The sequence below is a fragment of the Atta colombica genome, unplaced genomic scaffold (genome assembly GCF_001594045.1).
Source record: "Atta colombica isolate Treedump-2 unplaced genomic scaffold, Acol1.0 scaffold277, whole genome shotgun sequence".
Taxonomy (NCBI): Eukaryota; Metazoa; Arthropoda; class Insecta; order Hymenoptera; family Formicidae; genus Atta; species Atta colombica.
Window position 1 is genome coordinate 1,734,828 of NW_017259378.1, and position 17,422 is coordinate 1,752,249.

The following is a 17,422-nucleotide window of genomic DNA, read 5'->3' on the forward strand; positions in this document are numbered from 1 at the left end:
GATCGCGCGAATCGCCCGCGCGAGCGAATCAACATCAAGCGAGCTCTCAACAACGCTCTTGTCTTTGGCCTTTTTCGGCGAGCACATGAAAATGCATGAATAGGTAGCCTTGGCCCGTGTGCCTTCGCCCGTGTGTCGGGTACCGTAGCCGTACTGGTTACCCTGGAAACGGTATCGATTTCAACCCTCAGCTATGCAGTAGGAAACCAGCACCAGCATCATGGGGGTCTCTTCACCCTGAGTTTCGACGAGGCGCACGGAGCCGGTTTCGACAACCCGATTACAAGGGCCTTGTCTCTCTCTCTCTTTCTCCTCCCCCACTTTCTTGTGACACCGCTTTCTCTCTTATCCTTCGAGGGTTTGTCCTAGGACCCATGAATGCTTTTCTGCCTCTGCCTCTTCTCCCCCCCCCCTCTTTGTCTCTATCCTCTCACTTTGTTTTTCTCTCTTCCTATCGATAGTCTCGATTGTCTCTGTTTCGCCAATTTACGAAACCGAATATGCACCTCTTGGCCTGAAAGTTATTATTAGCGCACCACAAACTGCAAATAGCCCCTCGATCGCCGTAGTAGATGATGGATTTGCGGATCTTCCTAATTACACGTGGATTGCATTATCGTGGCGCGAGAGTGTCGGTTCTATCAGAGTATAATTGGAATATTCAGTCGAGATTATCGATGAATCTGCGATTGTATGCGATGATAGCGCAGAGTGGCAATGATAATTATTTGAAGATTTAAAGTAAATACAGTTTAAATGAGATAATGATTTCTATCATTATATAATATTGAAAAAATCTGACAATTCAAAATGGATGAATTATCGAACATTGTCATTCAACCTAGACAATTTCATGTTTCATGCCATTAGGAATTTTTACTAATCTATCTACTTAAATCTATCGATATGTGTGTTACATATCGGTATGCATGTCGAAAAAACATGTTACATAAAAAAATTCAACAACTATTTGTTAAAAAAGCACATTGTGACATGATACTCGCAGAGTACGTTGTCAAGTACAAAATAAGTGATGATTCAGAGCGACTGTAATTTGCGAAATTGAGGTGTTATGGGGAACTTGGCAGTTCAAGAGAGATCTCTTGAGTAAGCGTCGCGACGTCGCGACGCGGTCGAAGGGATGACAATCCTAAATGCATAGAATATTTTTAAGGCCTGGGGCCTTGAGCTTAGTGAAAAATATTTCAATCGATTGTTTTTACTTGGCCAGCAACCATCGTCTACGTTTTTCCAATGTTTCCTCGGCGAGCAGATCCGACAAGTAAAAGCTTTCCGTTAAAACAAAAACTCACCCGAAAATTGTAGCACAAAGTTTTGTTATTCATTTTAAGGAATTATTCTCTGGAATTAAATTAGCGAAATATCTCGGCAATTAAGCCTAGTGGAAAAATTTCCATTAAGGAAAAATCTACTTGAGAGCCCTCGGAGACATCGTCCGTAAAATATTACGTCGTAATTCTGAGACGCCGTTTAAAATACGAAAAAAAAGAATCGTGTAAATTTCTCGATAAATTCGAAATGAGAATGTAAATATTCGTTCCAAAATTCTTAATAACTGTATGACGCATACATCGGATGCAAAAGGTTAACGTGCGATTGCATAATATAATTTTATTTCTATCGTAAACAAAATTACGTCCATTAAGAACGTTATACAACGTTCTGTCATTCGGTCGTACATTTCATACTTGTCGTATCCTTCAAAGAACATGAAATAAACGCATAAAACGCGCATTTTAACCCATTAAAGCGTGCACATGAAATAAAGCGCTCATTTGATACGCGTTATCGGTTACGTTACTGTTATGATGAATAAAACGCTCGTACGGAAAAGCATACAAACAAAGTGCTATAATTAAATTTTAGCATGTAAAAAGAGATGGCACATGTCTGCCGTTTAACGCATAAATTTTTAGATAGATTCTAATGCGTTAAAATAGCGCGGATATAAATAAATAACATCGAGCTCGTACATGCAAAACAGAATGGAGGAAAATAATTCAACCATATCATTGCTATGTATACGTGAATTATATATTAAAAATTACCATATTACATACCTTATATCACTTTTGAATACTTTTCGTTGGCAAACTGACTTCGTTGACAAGATTCGCCATCATTTCTCATTTAATGTTAATAATATTGATAATAATATACGTTAAAACACAGAATAATCCCGCGCTATTCGTGACATATGAATGTTAACTATCGGGACCATGAATTATTAATAGAGTGTAGAATTACAATACTAGCGTGCTAGTGCATCGGCTACAGCGCTGTCAATAATTTTCATTGTTCGTCCTTTTCTTCTTTCACCTCGTATAGACCGCAAACTTTGTTGGCCGGTACAGCTTTATCTGAAACAACGTCGTATTACCTTCAAGCTCTTTGTTGCAAAAATGGTACATGTCAAACGCGGGCAATAATCTAATGTTTTTCTATCGATTTTATATTGTCAACTTTTCGACTAACAATTCATATTATACATATAATTCGTTGCTCTTATATATACGACAATTATTTTCCATTACATGAAATAATTTTAATATTCATTTTTTTGTTAATATTACTTTGTGCATTTTTCAAAATTTAGTTCATGTCTCCGTAAGATAAAAGGTTCATTTATTCAACATACGACGGTATGCAAACTGGCAAATTCATCGATTTCCTTTCGCTCCACTAGTAGGATGTAACGGCGTCTCAGCTCACATTTAATATTTAAACGCGCTGCGAAGAAGAGTTACTCGAAGGCGACACAATGGCTGCAAATATATTATATCCTTCCCGTGAAATCATAACTATTCATCAATTTTTTATTAATTTAGAATCGCGTCACGTGAAAATTAAATCAAAGAGAAACAGAAAAAAGAATGTAAAAATAAGAAAAATTCAATCTTGAAAATTCATCTTGAAATCGATTCCTGATATCAAATATTGAAAATTTGAAAACCTCGTGAAATGGATTTGTGCAAAATCCTATTTTAATTCGTTTATCCCCCCTCCGTAAGGGACTCTTTTTATCATTTCCTTCTCAACGTCAATCACATGACTGTCAGTGAAATTTTTCGCTTAACTTGTGCTTTACGTCGCTTCACATCTCATTCAATCGATTCAAACGTCGGAAAAAGTTTCGCCACTTCCGCAAATTTGTTCGGAATTCCAGAGTTTTTTCACTTTTTACTCGTAAGAAGAAGCTACGTGATCAAGCGCCATGTTCGATCTACGTGATCTTCTCGATTCAGCAGTTGCTTCCTGGACCGATAGGTAAAACGACGCCCTAAAGTAACGTCTTAAAGACGGCTATTAGCTTATCAACGAATCAAGCTGATAGCGGAGCGTGTACAACCCCAAAAAATAGAATGTAAATATCCCAATGGGACTTGTGTAATCCCCTAGCTTCTTTGAGAAAACAGTTTTGATAACGCATTCTAGATAAACCTCGTTCCATCAATACATTAATTATTAATTGCTATCAAGGGCATTGTGTATCTGAGCCCCTACAACGCTTAACAAGAAAATCTCCCAAATTGTACAATTCTAATTTTAATGAAACTTTTTATATATGTAAGTTTTATACATAAATATGAATTTAGCGAAATCACCCCTTATAGTTAAAATTTTTAATTAATTTTTAACTTTTTTTGTAACATCTCAGAAGCTATTCAAGATATCAACAAATGTCTAATACAAAAATTTTATAACAAAATTACCTATATTTATTTACGCCAATAATATTTTTTTTAATTTGAGAAAATTAATAAATTTCGAAAAAATTATTTCTTTTCAAAATATTAATGTTAACATAAAGACGGTAATAGAAAAAGATTACATCAAGTAAATTAAATACTTTGCTAAACTTACCGATCATTTTGGGATAAGGTAGGTTAAGGTTGTTCATAATTCGGACGAACTCCTCCAGAGACTTGGACAGCCTGGGATTAAGAGCTTTCTCCTCGGCCACGGTGGTGACGGTTCTACCGTTGTAATCGTGTGCGGGGTATAGTCGGTAATTTCGCGGCAGTGTGAAGATCTTCTCGTGAACGGATTTGTACAGGATCGCGGCAGATCCGCCCTGCGCATAGGTGGTACAATAATTCGAGCGTACGGCAATTATGCCATAAAGCTATGAGACTTGTAATACACAATAAGTGAGAACAAAAAGCGTAATAAAACATAATTAATAAATAAAAATAAAGAATTAAAAATTTAATCAATATTAATACAATATCTTTTAAAATTGTGATGTGAATACACAACAAATCAGAAATAAAGGCCCTAAACAGTCAAGTTGGATCTTTAGTGCTTAAATAATTCCGTGCAAATTTATACATTTTCAATTCTGTAAATTACTAAAAATTTAATTTCGTATTAATTTGTTTAATAAAAAGTCATACAGTTGTTAAAAAAAAATTAATCTTATTAAAATATTTATAGGCACAGAGATATCATATTCTCAAGTGTTAAAATTGGTATTCATTGAAAATCAATAATTTAAATTTTAAATCAATGTCAGTCTTGTTTAGTTACTGTCTAACAATAAAGCAAAATTTAAAGTGAAGTTTGAAGTATGTCACGGATAAAAATAATGATTCCGATCGTTCTCATGTGTTAAAACGTCGTTTAAGCTGCGCTTTCGGGGGGAAGAAAAGGTCGAGACACGTTTATAAAATGCACCGACACGCGGTCGAGCACGATGATGGACGGCTATTCATCACGCGAAAGTTGCGGAGAAGAAGTCTTTCATATTCCCGATGATATATCGACGTTTATTTGCACTACGTGTGACACGTAGTGAAAATGTTATTGCACGCGTCCGTCGAACGTTTCAACGAGAATTCAGGATGCCACCGCGTCGTCCGCGTCTGTTCTAGGTCGGCATCGATCGTCGATTAGTTGTGACATTTCAAATAAACCAATCATTGATATCTGACAATTATATAGGCGACAAATTGCAAACGACACTTCTGGTCCGAAGAAAAGAGCCGCTTGTTTTTTTGATTAAACGATAGCAATGCACTGAAAGAGACGTAATGGCAACTTGCTGGCTGAAATTAATATCTACTTGGGTCAATGAACTCGGGAGTGCGGGTCGATCAATCTAGGAAGATTTTCATGAGTCACGTGCAATCTGTCTACATGGTGTGCTTAAAATTACCGCACTTTTTCACTTGGATTTTTTTTTAACAAATTTTAAGGGTTAATCTCTTCAAGGAAATTTCAATTAAACAACTTTTATTAAATTATAAATGAAATTTAAATTCATAACAATAAATCAAATTTAGATAATCCTATTTTTATTCGAAACGCATCTTAGTGCTTAATAATATTTATTAATTACTCGAATAATTTTATTTAACTTTAAAAATTTCAAAATTACAAATATTTATATAACTAAATCGCAAAGATAATTTAAGTCCATTTTAAAATTAATTTATAATAAAATTGATTAATGTATTAATATATTATGAATAAAAGAGTCATATTACTTGTTCATTTTTATTAAGGATGTATTAAATAGAGAATTACTATAAAAAAATTGAAATTAGAAACTTATACTTTTTATATAAAAATGAATGTTTTACATATGTGTGTGTGTGTGTGTGTGTGTGTGTGTGCGTGCGTGTGTGTGTGTGTGTGCGTGTGCGTGTGCGTGCGCGTGCGTGTGTGTGTGTGTGTGTGTGTGAAATAGTTCAATACAATAAGATGGATATTTATATATTATTTATATATTTATTGTATAATTTTATAAATAAATATACTGCTTATTGAAATAATTTTTTATCTAGATTCTAAATTGCTACAAAGCAATTCTAAATTGCTACAAATTTTTTGTATTATTTTCATACAAATGCAACACAGAAAAATCTGTAATTTTTCACAATTCTTTTATTTAAAAAATACGTGTAATATATTTAAGAAAGAGATACAAAACATCCTTAAAAAAATTTTTAAAGTTAAAAATCTGTAGATTAATTAATTCTAATTCTATGTAATTTGATCTTCATATGTCCAGTTAAAAATTGCAAGCAAAACGAGAGTACAAAAATGTAATAATATTAACGGCGTAGGAGATCGCATATTCTCCGCAAAAAAAGCGTGAATGCAGTTTCCTTGAGGACTGCTTTCAGCGCACATTTAACACTGGACATGGTCGCCTAATTGTGAGTTTCGTTTATTGGGCAGTTTTTATTTATAGCTAGATCTCGAGATAAATTAGCCAGAATGCAATGGCACGAGTTAATAGTACTAAATCAAGAGTCTAGAGAACCGTACTCAGTTTTTCTTTTACACGATATAAAAGTTCAGATTTTTCCCATTTCTTTTCGCATCTTCTTTCCTTTATGATCAAAGAAGATACTCATAACGAGGTAAACGGATTTTATATTAAATATTATTGCAAACATTCTCGCTCTTCGGAACCAGAAGATATAACACTGTTGTTTCCTTTAATCACACACATATGTACGATCGAAGACACGGATATCACGTGCAATAATCACGCGTATCCGCAAAGAGACACGACCTTTCTAGCGAGTTTCTGGACTGAGCTTACCTGAAAGTCAGTTCTGCCGCATCCTCGTATCAATAGCGCATCACCCGTGAACGCGATTGCCTGCTCATCGCAAACGTACGTGACGCAACCTGCACAGATATCAGATGGAATATTTACGATATCGCGCTTCACTGCACTTCGACCGCCATCCGGCAAATATCGTGTCATTTTTCAAGCCAAATATGTATTTATCTCTTCGCGGCGATTCGCTTCGTGCCGTAATCAGACGACACGATAAACTCGCGAGCTCTCACTCGTCGGCTCGTTCATTCTATTTGCGATATCGCATTCGGCAAAAAAGAAAAATAGGGAAGGTAAAAAAGAAAGAAATTGCGAATAGATATATTATGCGGCGTTCGCTCGAAAAATATTGGTATGCAATAGATAGGTGTATTCGACATAGAAAACATGATTCGTATCTCCCCAGATATAAAAAATGAATTAAGTTAGAATTAAGTGAGGTAATTGGAAGATTTTCTGCAAACGCGTGCGGTAACTTGTCAATAATAGAATTACGATAACTATTTTTCTAACAATTTTGTAAAGAGGTCAATGATCACGATTTTACAAAAAATAAATACAATCTGACATTAAAATTAAATTCCAACTAGAATTATTTGTGTTATTCGTATGTAACGTATGTATGTTTTACAAAATATTTACCGATTTTCCTTTCTCGCGAAATGTATGCGGTACATTTTCCGTGAAAGAGTTGAAATATCTAGGAATTTAATCAGCATCGTTGGAGTTTTACGATGTATAGGAATGAAGCTGATATCGAATATCTAACCCGCAGGTATTTAATGCACCCATTCGCGTATTCGACACAAAAAATCGAATCTATCGAGCGATAATCGAGATACATAGCTAAGTAGACTTTTAGGATTTTTCCCGAAACGATTGAGCCGCGACGAGTAGCGAATTCAGCACGATCGATAAGAATGACTGTATCCCTTTTTTCATCTCGCTTCGCCGTACAATAAACTTCAATAACGCAGTACATATATATGTACATGTTTCGAAGCTCTCTCTCTACTGAATATCATAAACATTTGAGATTAAATTAAAAATAAAAGTTGTTCATATCATCGCTAAAAATTAATAATTTTATAATTAGCAAATAGTAATTACAGAAAATTCTGTAAGTTTTTCTGAGTTTCTAAACTAAATATAATTACGGTTTTTATTCAATATGGAATAAATTATTTCAGTGACAGTTTAATTTAAAAATTAATTACAAACTTTAATATTAATAGAGGAGCAAAACAAAATGATACTCTATCACGTTTTTGCTAAAGTTCAGTAAAAAATTCAAGCTGATCGATTTAAGTTTATAATTTTCAATAGTGAAGATTAATTTCGGGACAGCCTGTATAAGAAAATTTACTTGATATATTTAAGTGAAATTTCCTCAATGATAAAAGAGGATATTAATATAAGAATACCTGTCTTGAAAAAACTGCAGAAAATTGCAATTGCGATATAACCTGGATAGAGAACAGCTCAAGTTAATCACTCCAGAGACTATATCTCATACGCAACACGCGTGTAAAATTCAAAAGATTGCAGCGCATACTTTTCTTCTTCTGAAGATAATAAAAAGGAAAAAAAAATATGAGAGGATAGACAATGCAGAAATATTAAGATAAAATTTTCATCTTTTTTAGAAAATTTGTACAACATAAGAATAATATGACAAAAAATTATACATAATAATATTAAATTATAATAGTATATAATATAAAATGAGAATAGAAAAATTTTTCTATAAAATTTATTATAAATAATGTATTTCAAAGTTTAAAATTTAAAATCGTAATAATTTCTTATATTTCTATTTCCTCTCTTTTTTAATAATCTACATGTCAGAAATTATTAAATTTATATTGTATTTTTAAATATAATATTTAACAAAATTTGCACGTGCTTGTCTTTCTAACAGAAGCCGCAATTGATCAGATCGATCTTGCATTCGAGATGTGAACGCGCGTTATATTTTCGATCTTTTCAATCTATGTATAAAATAGAGCCGCCTCTCATAAAAATATTTCGCCGTATTTTTTTTCGGCACCTCAATTAATAAAATAATAGATCGGGCGAACGCGCGATCGATCGCAAGAAATGCACCTCGATATCGCAGTGGTATACAGACATGTTCTGTAACATTCCTGCAACATTCATTGCCCCGAAACTTTCGTTACATCACTCGAAAGTCGTGTTTTGTATTCATCGCGCGAGTGCATTAAAAATCGCGTTAAACCAGATTGCGTCATGAAGATTTACAGAATATGTTGTTGTATACTGGTATTCGAAGGGAAAAGCTTGAAAAGAAACTTGTGGTTTTAATAGAATCTAAAGCAACTTTTTCTTTTAAATAAACCGAGACTTAAATAATTTTACTAAAAATGAACGTTAACAAGCAAAATCATTTTCGAAAATGATAAAGATAAGAAAAGAGAAAAATACAAAGGCATACTCATTTTTCACTCGTAGACTCAACAAGACAATATATCATATACATATATCGTAACGCGAAATAGCTCACAGAACATGTCGAGAAAACGCTGAAATCCACGTATGTATCAAATATGATACACTATGCACTTAGCCCCTTATAGGGCAGCGTTGTGCTCTATTTTACCACTCCATGTAACTGACACATAGGTGATGGTGGGATGCTAGCTAAATGGACAATGGTATAATATTTTACCGCACGAAAAAATAGGCAAAAGCAAAAGTTACATTCTCCGAGCGACAAAAAAATAGTTTTATATATTTCACCAGTAATATGTATAACTTTAATGGCATCAATTAAGCGCGTATCGATTTCTCCATTTTTTAAAGATTAATGAGTTGCAAAGTGGAACAGTATACAGGTGTATCGTGAAAATATTTAATACACCTAAAATTTAAAACACATTAAATAGAGAACATCTGAGTTATTAAAAATTAAGATAAAAACAAATAATAAATTAAAAATATGACTAATGAAGAAAATATATTAATTCGTAAAGGCTTACATCTTTTTAATCATATAATGTAATTTATAATGTGATGAACAAAAGATATAATAGACACAAGACTAAAAAAACTATCCATTATCTTTGTGTCATTTTTTATTCACCACATTATAAGCTACATCATATATGAAAACTAACTCATTTCGGAATTCAATTTTTCATATAATTAATGCGGGATCCTTCATAAATATTGAAAATTCTGATTGTATAATTTCCATACATGTTGATATATAATCCGATTTTAATAAATATCGATTTATCCTAAAATTCCATTGCATAAATACTCTCAACACTCTGCACAAGTTCTCCAGAGTACATTACTAACAAAACCAAATCTATGCGAAGAGAGAATGTTCCTAACCTTCAGTATGACCTGGAGTGGGCAATATTCTCAGTTTATGCCTGCCAAATTGAACTTGATCGTTTGGTTCTAGAAGTATGTCCGCCTTAGCACCGCTGCTACGCGATATCATAGACTTGCAACCAGGCAACAGGCATTTCAGTCGGCCCGTCCCAGTGATGTGGTCTGCGTGCATGTGGGTGTTCACTGCAACAATAAGAAAGATTATTGGGCATGTTCAAGTCGGTAAAGTAGCTAGGCTGCTCGCCAAGCAAATGAATATGATTGACTGTTACTTATAATCCAAGCAATCATATTCAATCGCTCGACGAACAAACTAGCCGCTTTATCCGGATTAAATGCGCCCATCGCCAAGCAAGACGCAGAGCAAAGACGCCATTGCTCTTAGCAACTTTGTTCGGCTTGAATGCGTTCATTGTTATCAAATGCATAATGATAAGCGCCGAGTCCGCGCGAAATCGCGATTATATGTTTTCATATTATGTTACATACAGGGCGTCGCTTAACGAAAAATAGGATATAATTATCCCAATGTAGAAATGATAGTTACGAAACTTTAACCTAAGATTTGATATCAATAATGCCAATATCGTTGTAAATTTGAATAATTTAAAAATGATTCTAAGGAATAGTAATTAATTTTTAAAGAGATTTATATAATACTGGCATTTAAAAATTTGTAGCGAACAGATGCTTCGATATTGATTAAAAAGTCTAAAATTAATGTTGAAAATTCTATATTGAAATAGTTTGTACATTATTTTTAAAATATTATGCATATATATAAATACTCGTGGATGTAATTCAATTTCAATAGATAATTAAATTATGTTAAATCTATTAATCTAATTAGCGGCCTCGCTCTCTTTGTATGACTGAGTTACGAATAATGCGCATAGTTTTATGGGAGTGGGGCGGCATTAATGGCGTTTGCATTATTGGAAAATGGAGAGAGGTGTATTATGGAAATGTCTGTTTGTTCGGGACAGAATTGGCACACGCAGAATTCCGCATAAACAAGTGCATACGTTCCACTTAGCCAAAACGATCTCTTGTAAAAACCACTTCGCGGTCTGATAATACAATAAGTAATAAGGCAATTCTATCAACCTTTTTCATCATGATATTATACGACGCCATAAACTTTGTCCCTTCTTGCCAAACCGAAAATCCTTTCGCCATTAAGGGTGCAAATTTCGGAAGGATTAATGCTGTCTACGCAAGTAGGGGCAGATGCTAATTTATCTTGACTCTGAAATTAATAATAATTAGAAATTAAAGTGCTTTAAAAAGGAAAGCAACACAAGGATCATAATATATGTATAAAATTGTTTACATTCTATGTTTAAATTTTGATATTGCATTTTAATATTTTAAAGATATTTACTATGTATTAAATCTATATTTAATAGCATACACAGTAATAAAAAAGTTTTGACTACAAAATTTTACGTATTTATCAAATCATCACCAAATAGCACGCTATTTGTCATTATTTTGCCATAAAAATAATTAAGTACACAACGTCAGTACAGTTTGCTAATAATGCATTATTAAAAAAAGAACAAATTCTGAAAGAAGGGGGAGGGAGGGAGGGAGGGAGAGAGAGAGAGAGAGAGAGAGAGAGAGAGAGAGAGAATTAATTACGTCTTATTAAATACTAAAAAGCACCAAAAGATTTTCATCGATTGATGAACTGAAGACCGCTTTGTTGGCTAGATGAGAGAATTTATCCATAAAAAAAATACACAGCCATCATTGAGTTCTTAAAGCACCTTAAAGCTTATTATATTAAAATAAAACTAAAATATAAAGTTGGCTATTTTGAATATTAATTATTTTTCATATTTATTATAGCATATATTTAAGATATAATTAATTCCAGAGTTTTTTATGAAATATATTAATGTTTAAAAAATACAAATTGTGATCAAATTCATATCTTATATATATTAAATTTTTTTCTGTTTAGAGATATTATTACAATATTTAAGTGTAACATATTTCACTATCTAGAGCTTTGCCAACATTTCAAAATTATTTTTTTTCTATTATTTATTATTATTGCTTCGATTAGCAGACATTTTGCGATATATAGTATATAATATACTCCAACAGTATTGTTGATTAGTCAAACTTTCAATCAAGGGTTAAACTTAATTAATTTTCATGCAAATCCACCTTCGTACGCGATAAGCACGATTTGTTGAAGTAATGCTCTCGTCGTGATGATACACTTGGGAATTATACATCGGCCGCGAAATCATATCGGCTCGTGCCGAAGTCGAAGTTCTTTATCGAAATTGGCGAAGTTCGACAATATGCCCGAGCGCACTCTCACCGGGTTTATAGTCCATGGGCGTGTTAACCCCCGGGACAATGGCGAAACTATGCGGAGTCCACGACCGTCCTTAACGGCGGCAGGATTGCATGCTAATTCATTACGAAGTTCGGCAAATATTGGTCGGTTAGTAGGATAGTTCGCGATATAACTCTGCGCCCTCAACTCGTAAATCACGGCACGGGGCATCGCGTAATTGCCGACAAGTACATTTCCGACGATATCGAGTAACGACGCCGGTAAGATAATACGTTTTGTTGTTAATTAGTGTACATAATTAATTAGTTATCGATTCGAGTGTTTTACGTGTTGAGTACGTCAATAAATGTTAGGTTTCCGCAACCGCAGAATAATTAATATTATGCAATGTTAATAATCGTACTTTATATTTTAAAACAACATCTCAATAACTCTTATCAACTATGCGTCGATCGATACAGTTGAGAAACGTTTCAGAATGTTCAGTTACATCAAAATTTGCGAAATAAAAAACCCAAAAAATTGGAAAAATTCTATTACACGTAACGTTATGGAAGTGGCTATCGATATTGATTTGGCACTTCACGAGTTGTAAAAGTTAAAAGGGCAATAAACGTCGATATGTAAAGCTTAACATCAGGTAGATATTTCTAGAAAGTTTCCCGAAATTTCATAGTTGAGGCAACGCTTTCGAATTTGAACCGATATTTCAAATCTAATAAGCTTTTTAATAGAACTCTTCTAAAATGATCAGTGTGTAATATGTTACATCATAAAAGTACAAGTCAAACATTAGAATAAAACATACGAGGATATTATTATAATATTTTCTAATATTTTTTTCAATTAAATATATACAATAGATTTTTTTAAACTTACGTGATAGAATCAACGTAAATAAGACACTTTTTTTTTCAAAGTAAACAGCGATTATAAATATTCACGTGGTACTATTTTAACGCGCTACATCACAAAAATTCAAATTTACTTACAAAATATATGCAGGTAAACTACACGTGTAATCGACCTAAAGTATAACACGCAGAGTACACAATTCTGACTAAATAATATCGAATGATACGAAAAACTGCATAGCACTTCCGCGCGTCGCTTTTTCGCTATTTTTCGCAAACCGCAATATTTATGGGTGAGATAATGATCTCGTTTGATAACTCACGGGCATATTTCAGCTTTAATCCCAGATCCTCGACGATTGTTTTGTCACGATCAGCCCATTCGATGACCGGATCAATTAAAATCGCTTCCTTATCGCTGATATCGGCTAGTAAATACGTGTACGTACTGGATACTGGATCGAAAAGCTGGAAAGATTTAAATAGTTATTCATTACTCTTCCTAACAATCATCCGGATTTAAAATTACATTATCCGTATTACGTTATAATATAAATGACATATTATTATCGTTTTAATGACAATATAATTCTTGTGACTATGTCTTTATAATTACATCATTACAAATAGCATTGATTAAATACGTGTACATTAAAACGCTAAAAAGAAATAAACGTAATAAGATAATTAGCGAAAAATGATCATCAATTAGACGTCGAATTAATGTCGAAATAGTCATATCAAAATCGATTCGATATCAATTCGATGAGTTATTTCTCGCTGGAAAGCATGTAAATGCCCCATCCATATGATATATTACATTATACACGATAAAAAATCGCAAAAAAAAAAAAGATAAAATTCCATATTTTTAAATAATATTTGCCGCACATGTATTTCGATTCTATATAAATACTACAAACTAAATAAAAATACGATAGATAAGATAATCAATTGCAGGCAACAAACAAATGTCCACATTTTGCAACGTCGTTTAACAACGATTTGTACATTTTGAATGCTGTCACATGTTTAATTGTACCGCACCGATTCTCTGATTCGTGTATATGCGGGAGGCAAGGGGACAGCAGAAAATATAATTCTTTGAGAATACACGAAACTATACAAAACTATATTTTCATGAAGCGTAAATGAAAAACAAAAATGCTTTTTTATATTTTTTTTCCCAATGTTAACGTGCAACATTCATTAATCCAGTCAGCACTGAATTGTTTTTGGGAATAATTCGAATATGTAATAATTTTTGTTTTTAGTCAGATTTCACCTGCGTTTTTATCCGATTCTGACTTGAAATCTACCGAAAAACGAAATGCGCTTTGCTTTGAGTATAAAACTAAATATGAACGAAAATACAACGCTTTTTGTCATCATTTCTTTATTCGACATGACCATTTATCCATATTCGCAAAAATGAATTTGAATTAAATTCATTTATTTGATAATTTTCAAGTAGGTAGTACATTTCCTCTAACTTCTAATATTAATGTTACATTTTGCTGTAATATAATCTTGTTGCGCAGAAACTAACAAGCGTAAAAATAATGATGAATATTTGCATTCCATATGTCAAGATAAACTCAAAACCGATTACCTTTCGACCGGTAAATCAAATTTTTGTTCAAACCATTTCAAACGTCTGTTGAAATTGTAAACGGTAAAAGCTTCATGGAAAAAAAATACGCATTCAGTTACGGTTGACCAGTACAATATAAAACATTATATGCAGAAACGAAGCAGATCAAAGAACACCCTGTGTTGAAACTATTGCGGTAAATAGTGCTGAGTGAAAAAGAATAAAAAAAAAAAGAGAGAATTTACTTAAAATATATTCGTTAGTATTATATAACATATGGAACGTATAATAAAATTATGAAGTTATGAAAAATTTCACATGACATTTTTGTTAGATAAAGTTTGTTTCATATTTGTGAAAAAAATCCTCTCTTGAGATATTTCAGTCAGCCGGAGGTACTTGCACTTTCTACATCAAAATTTTTGCAATCCGAGTAAATTCTCGGATGTAAAGTTCGTTCAAGGTTATTTCAAATATGTTTCAAATGCGAACGCGAATGTCAATGTTCTCCCTGACCGCGCTTTTCTACATTTTTCTCCAATCTCTTCTGTTATCCCTCGAAATCCAGATACGGAGTTGCTTTATTTTATATGCAGCCAACGCAGAGAAAAAGAAAGGTTCTACCTTTTTTAGTTATATTTTTCTATATCATACTAATATAATACTTTCTTTTTTCTGTTTCTTTCGAAATATCAAATATATATTCATTTTATTTAAAGCTCTACATAAAATGGATCTTAGACCTATTCCGAGATTTATTCCTCCAAAATACATTTTTATACTTTCCAATAATATTCTTCGTACTTTTTTTCTTTTTTTTCCAAAATTGTAATAAATTAAACATAAAAATTTTATTAAACAAGCTATTTGTAGATGTATTTAAATCAAAATTAAGATCGTTTTTCAAAATAATTTCAAGATTAAAGTAAAAAAAACTCATATATTAAAACTTATATTTTAAAGATTAAAAATTTTATTTAAAAAAAAGAATCAAGAATTTAAAATTTTGATTCTAATTAAGTAATTATTTTAAAATAAAATGACTTCAGTCAAACCTCTAAAAATTAATTTAATTACTTTAATACGTGATTAATTTATCAGATAGTGAATCAGATAATTTTTTAAAGACAGAATTATCGCTAATTAAGACATTAAAGTTCAGTCAAAGTCATTTTTATCTTTATATGAAAAGTGTGAGAAGAAGTAACTAAGGCTGTCACTATTCCAATTTTACATTTAAAATCATTTTAAATATGCTTGGTTTTTATCGACTGGAAGACGTGATTCGAATGAACTTGCAATTAGCTGATATGTCGGCTAATTATATCACATAGTTTAATTTAAAATATTCAATTTAAATTATTCAAAGAGAAATATCAAATCTTTTTGAATTATTTATTATAAAATCTCTCATACAAATTAAATATATAATTTCATACAAAAATTTTATTTAATGAATTATTATCAGCTAACTACTTATGTATAAAATTACCTGAATGATTGTCAGATCTTTTTAATTACACTTTTATATAAGATTGGTATATAAAATATATACGATTTCATAGGAAAATTATTTAAGAAATTCATTATCGGCTAAGTTTATACGAATTCATTCCCATGACCAGACGATCTTGAATGTATAATCGAACTACCTTAAAACACTGCTCGTCAGATGACGTTGCAGTCAAGGCAAACTCCTTGGACATGCGCCGGTTAGTAAACTTATCGAACTTATCCTTCGCGCGAACCTTACCTGACGAAACAGGAAATCCTTAGAAAAGGGCACTCGCTCCGTCAGAACGTCAATCATGGCGTGTTTTGCACGTGTCCCGTTTCTCCATAAAATTATTGGCGATGATACTTGGTAGAAATTACGGATCATAGCTCGCTTATATAAAGCCAATGTCACACTCCTCGTCTCGTCACGTAGCACTACGCATAACTACCGACGATAACGACACAAGCTTCTACTACTTCTGGCGTCCTCAATTTATGTCTTCTCGCTTTGATTCCGCAACATTGTGCAACACTTATCTTTTACCATCGTTTTAATCGAATCAGTTTGTCATATCACGTTGTATCACTCTCTGATTATTCAATTACGAGAAATCATTATTTCTATTGATGAGATAAATGTGAATTACATTTGTTATCGAGCGATATGCAGATGTTTATATCATGTGGTCACGCCTTTTCAAGACGACCGCTTGTCTTGAAAATTATATAATCCTTGATAGTCTTCTATCACCTTGAAAGCTATTTCCGGTTAACACTTATTAGCATTCTTTGAAAATACATAATTATGATAGATTTGGAAAATGTAGCCGATTTCAAAAAATAAAATATGAGAGCACTAATATAAAATAAATAAATTATATTTAGTCGATTTATTGCAATTTATTATTCGATATTAAAGATGTATTATGATAGTTACTTTTCATTTAATGAACACAAGTTAATACAAGCGTCATTTTATCCTTTTTGACATTCAGAGAAAACTAACTAAGATAGATGACTAAAATAGAATGACATTATGTCGACTTGTGTCATCAAATGGAAAGCACCCGATGTTCACCAATACTCATTGATGGATACACAAATTTGTCAAGAACCATTGGTGCGCTGCAAGCAGAATTATTTTTTATATTAAATATGAAAAGATAGAATAATAAATTATTATTTAAATTATATAATAT

At 32.4% G+C, this 17,422-nt stretch overlaps 1 protein-coding gene across 2 annotated transcripts; it reads right to left on the minus strand.

Annotated features, from left to right (window-relative positions):
* Positions 1-2,038: 2,038 nt before the first annotated feature.
* On the minus strand, positions 2,039-16,904 carry LOC108689810 (persulfide dioxygenase ETHE1, mitochondrial). 2 transcript variants are annotated; one of them, XM_018196748.1, is made up of 6 exons: positions 16,480-16,904; positions 13,456-13,600; positions 9,959-10,144; positions 6,578-6,666; positions 3,886-4,096; positions 2,039-2,381 (listed from the first exon to the last, which is right to left on the minus strand). In XM_018196748.1, the coding sequence occupies exons 1-6, from the start codon at positions 16,606-16,608 to the stop codon at positions 2,314-2,316; spliced, it is 828 nt and encodes a 275-aa protein (XP_018052237.1). In that variant the 5' UTR covers positions 16,609-16,904; the 3' UTR covers positions 2,039-2,313. The 2 variants fall into 2 exon arrangements, with proteins under 2 accessions (XP_018052237.1, XP_018052238.1); XM_018196749.1 differs by having other exon boundaries at positions 2,304-2,381; positions 3,886-4,054.
* Between the last annotated feature and the right edge of the window lie 518 nt (positions 16,905-17,422).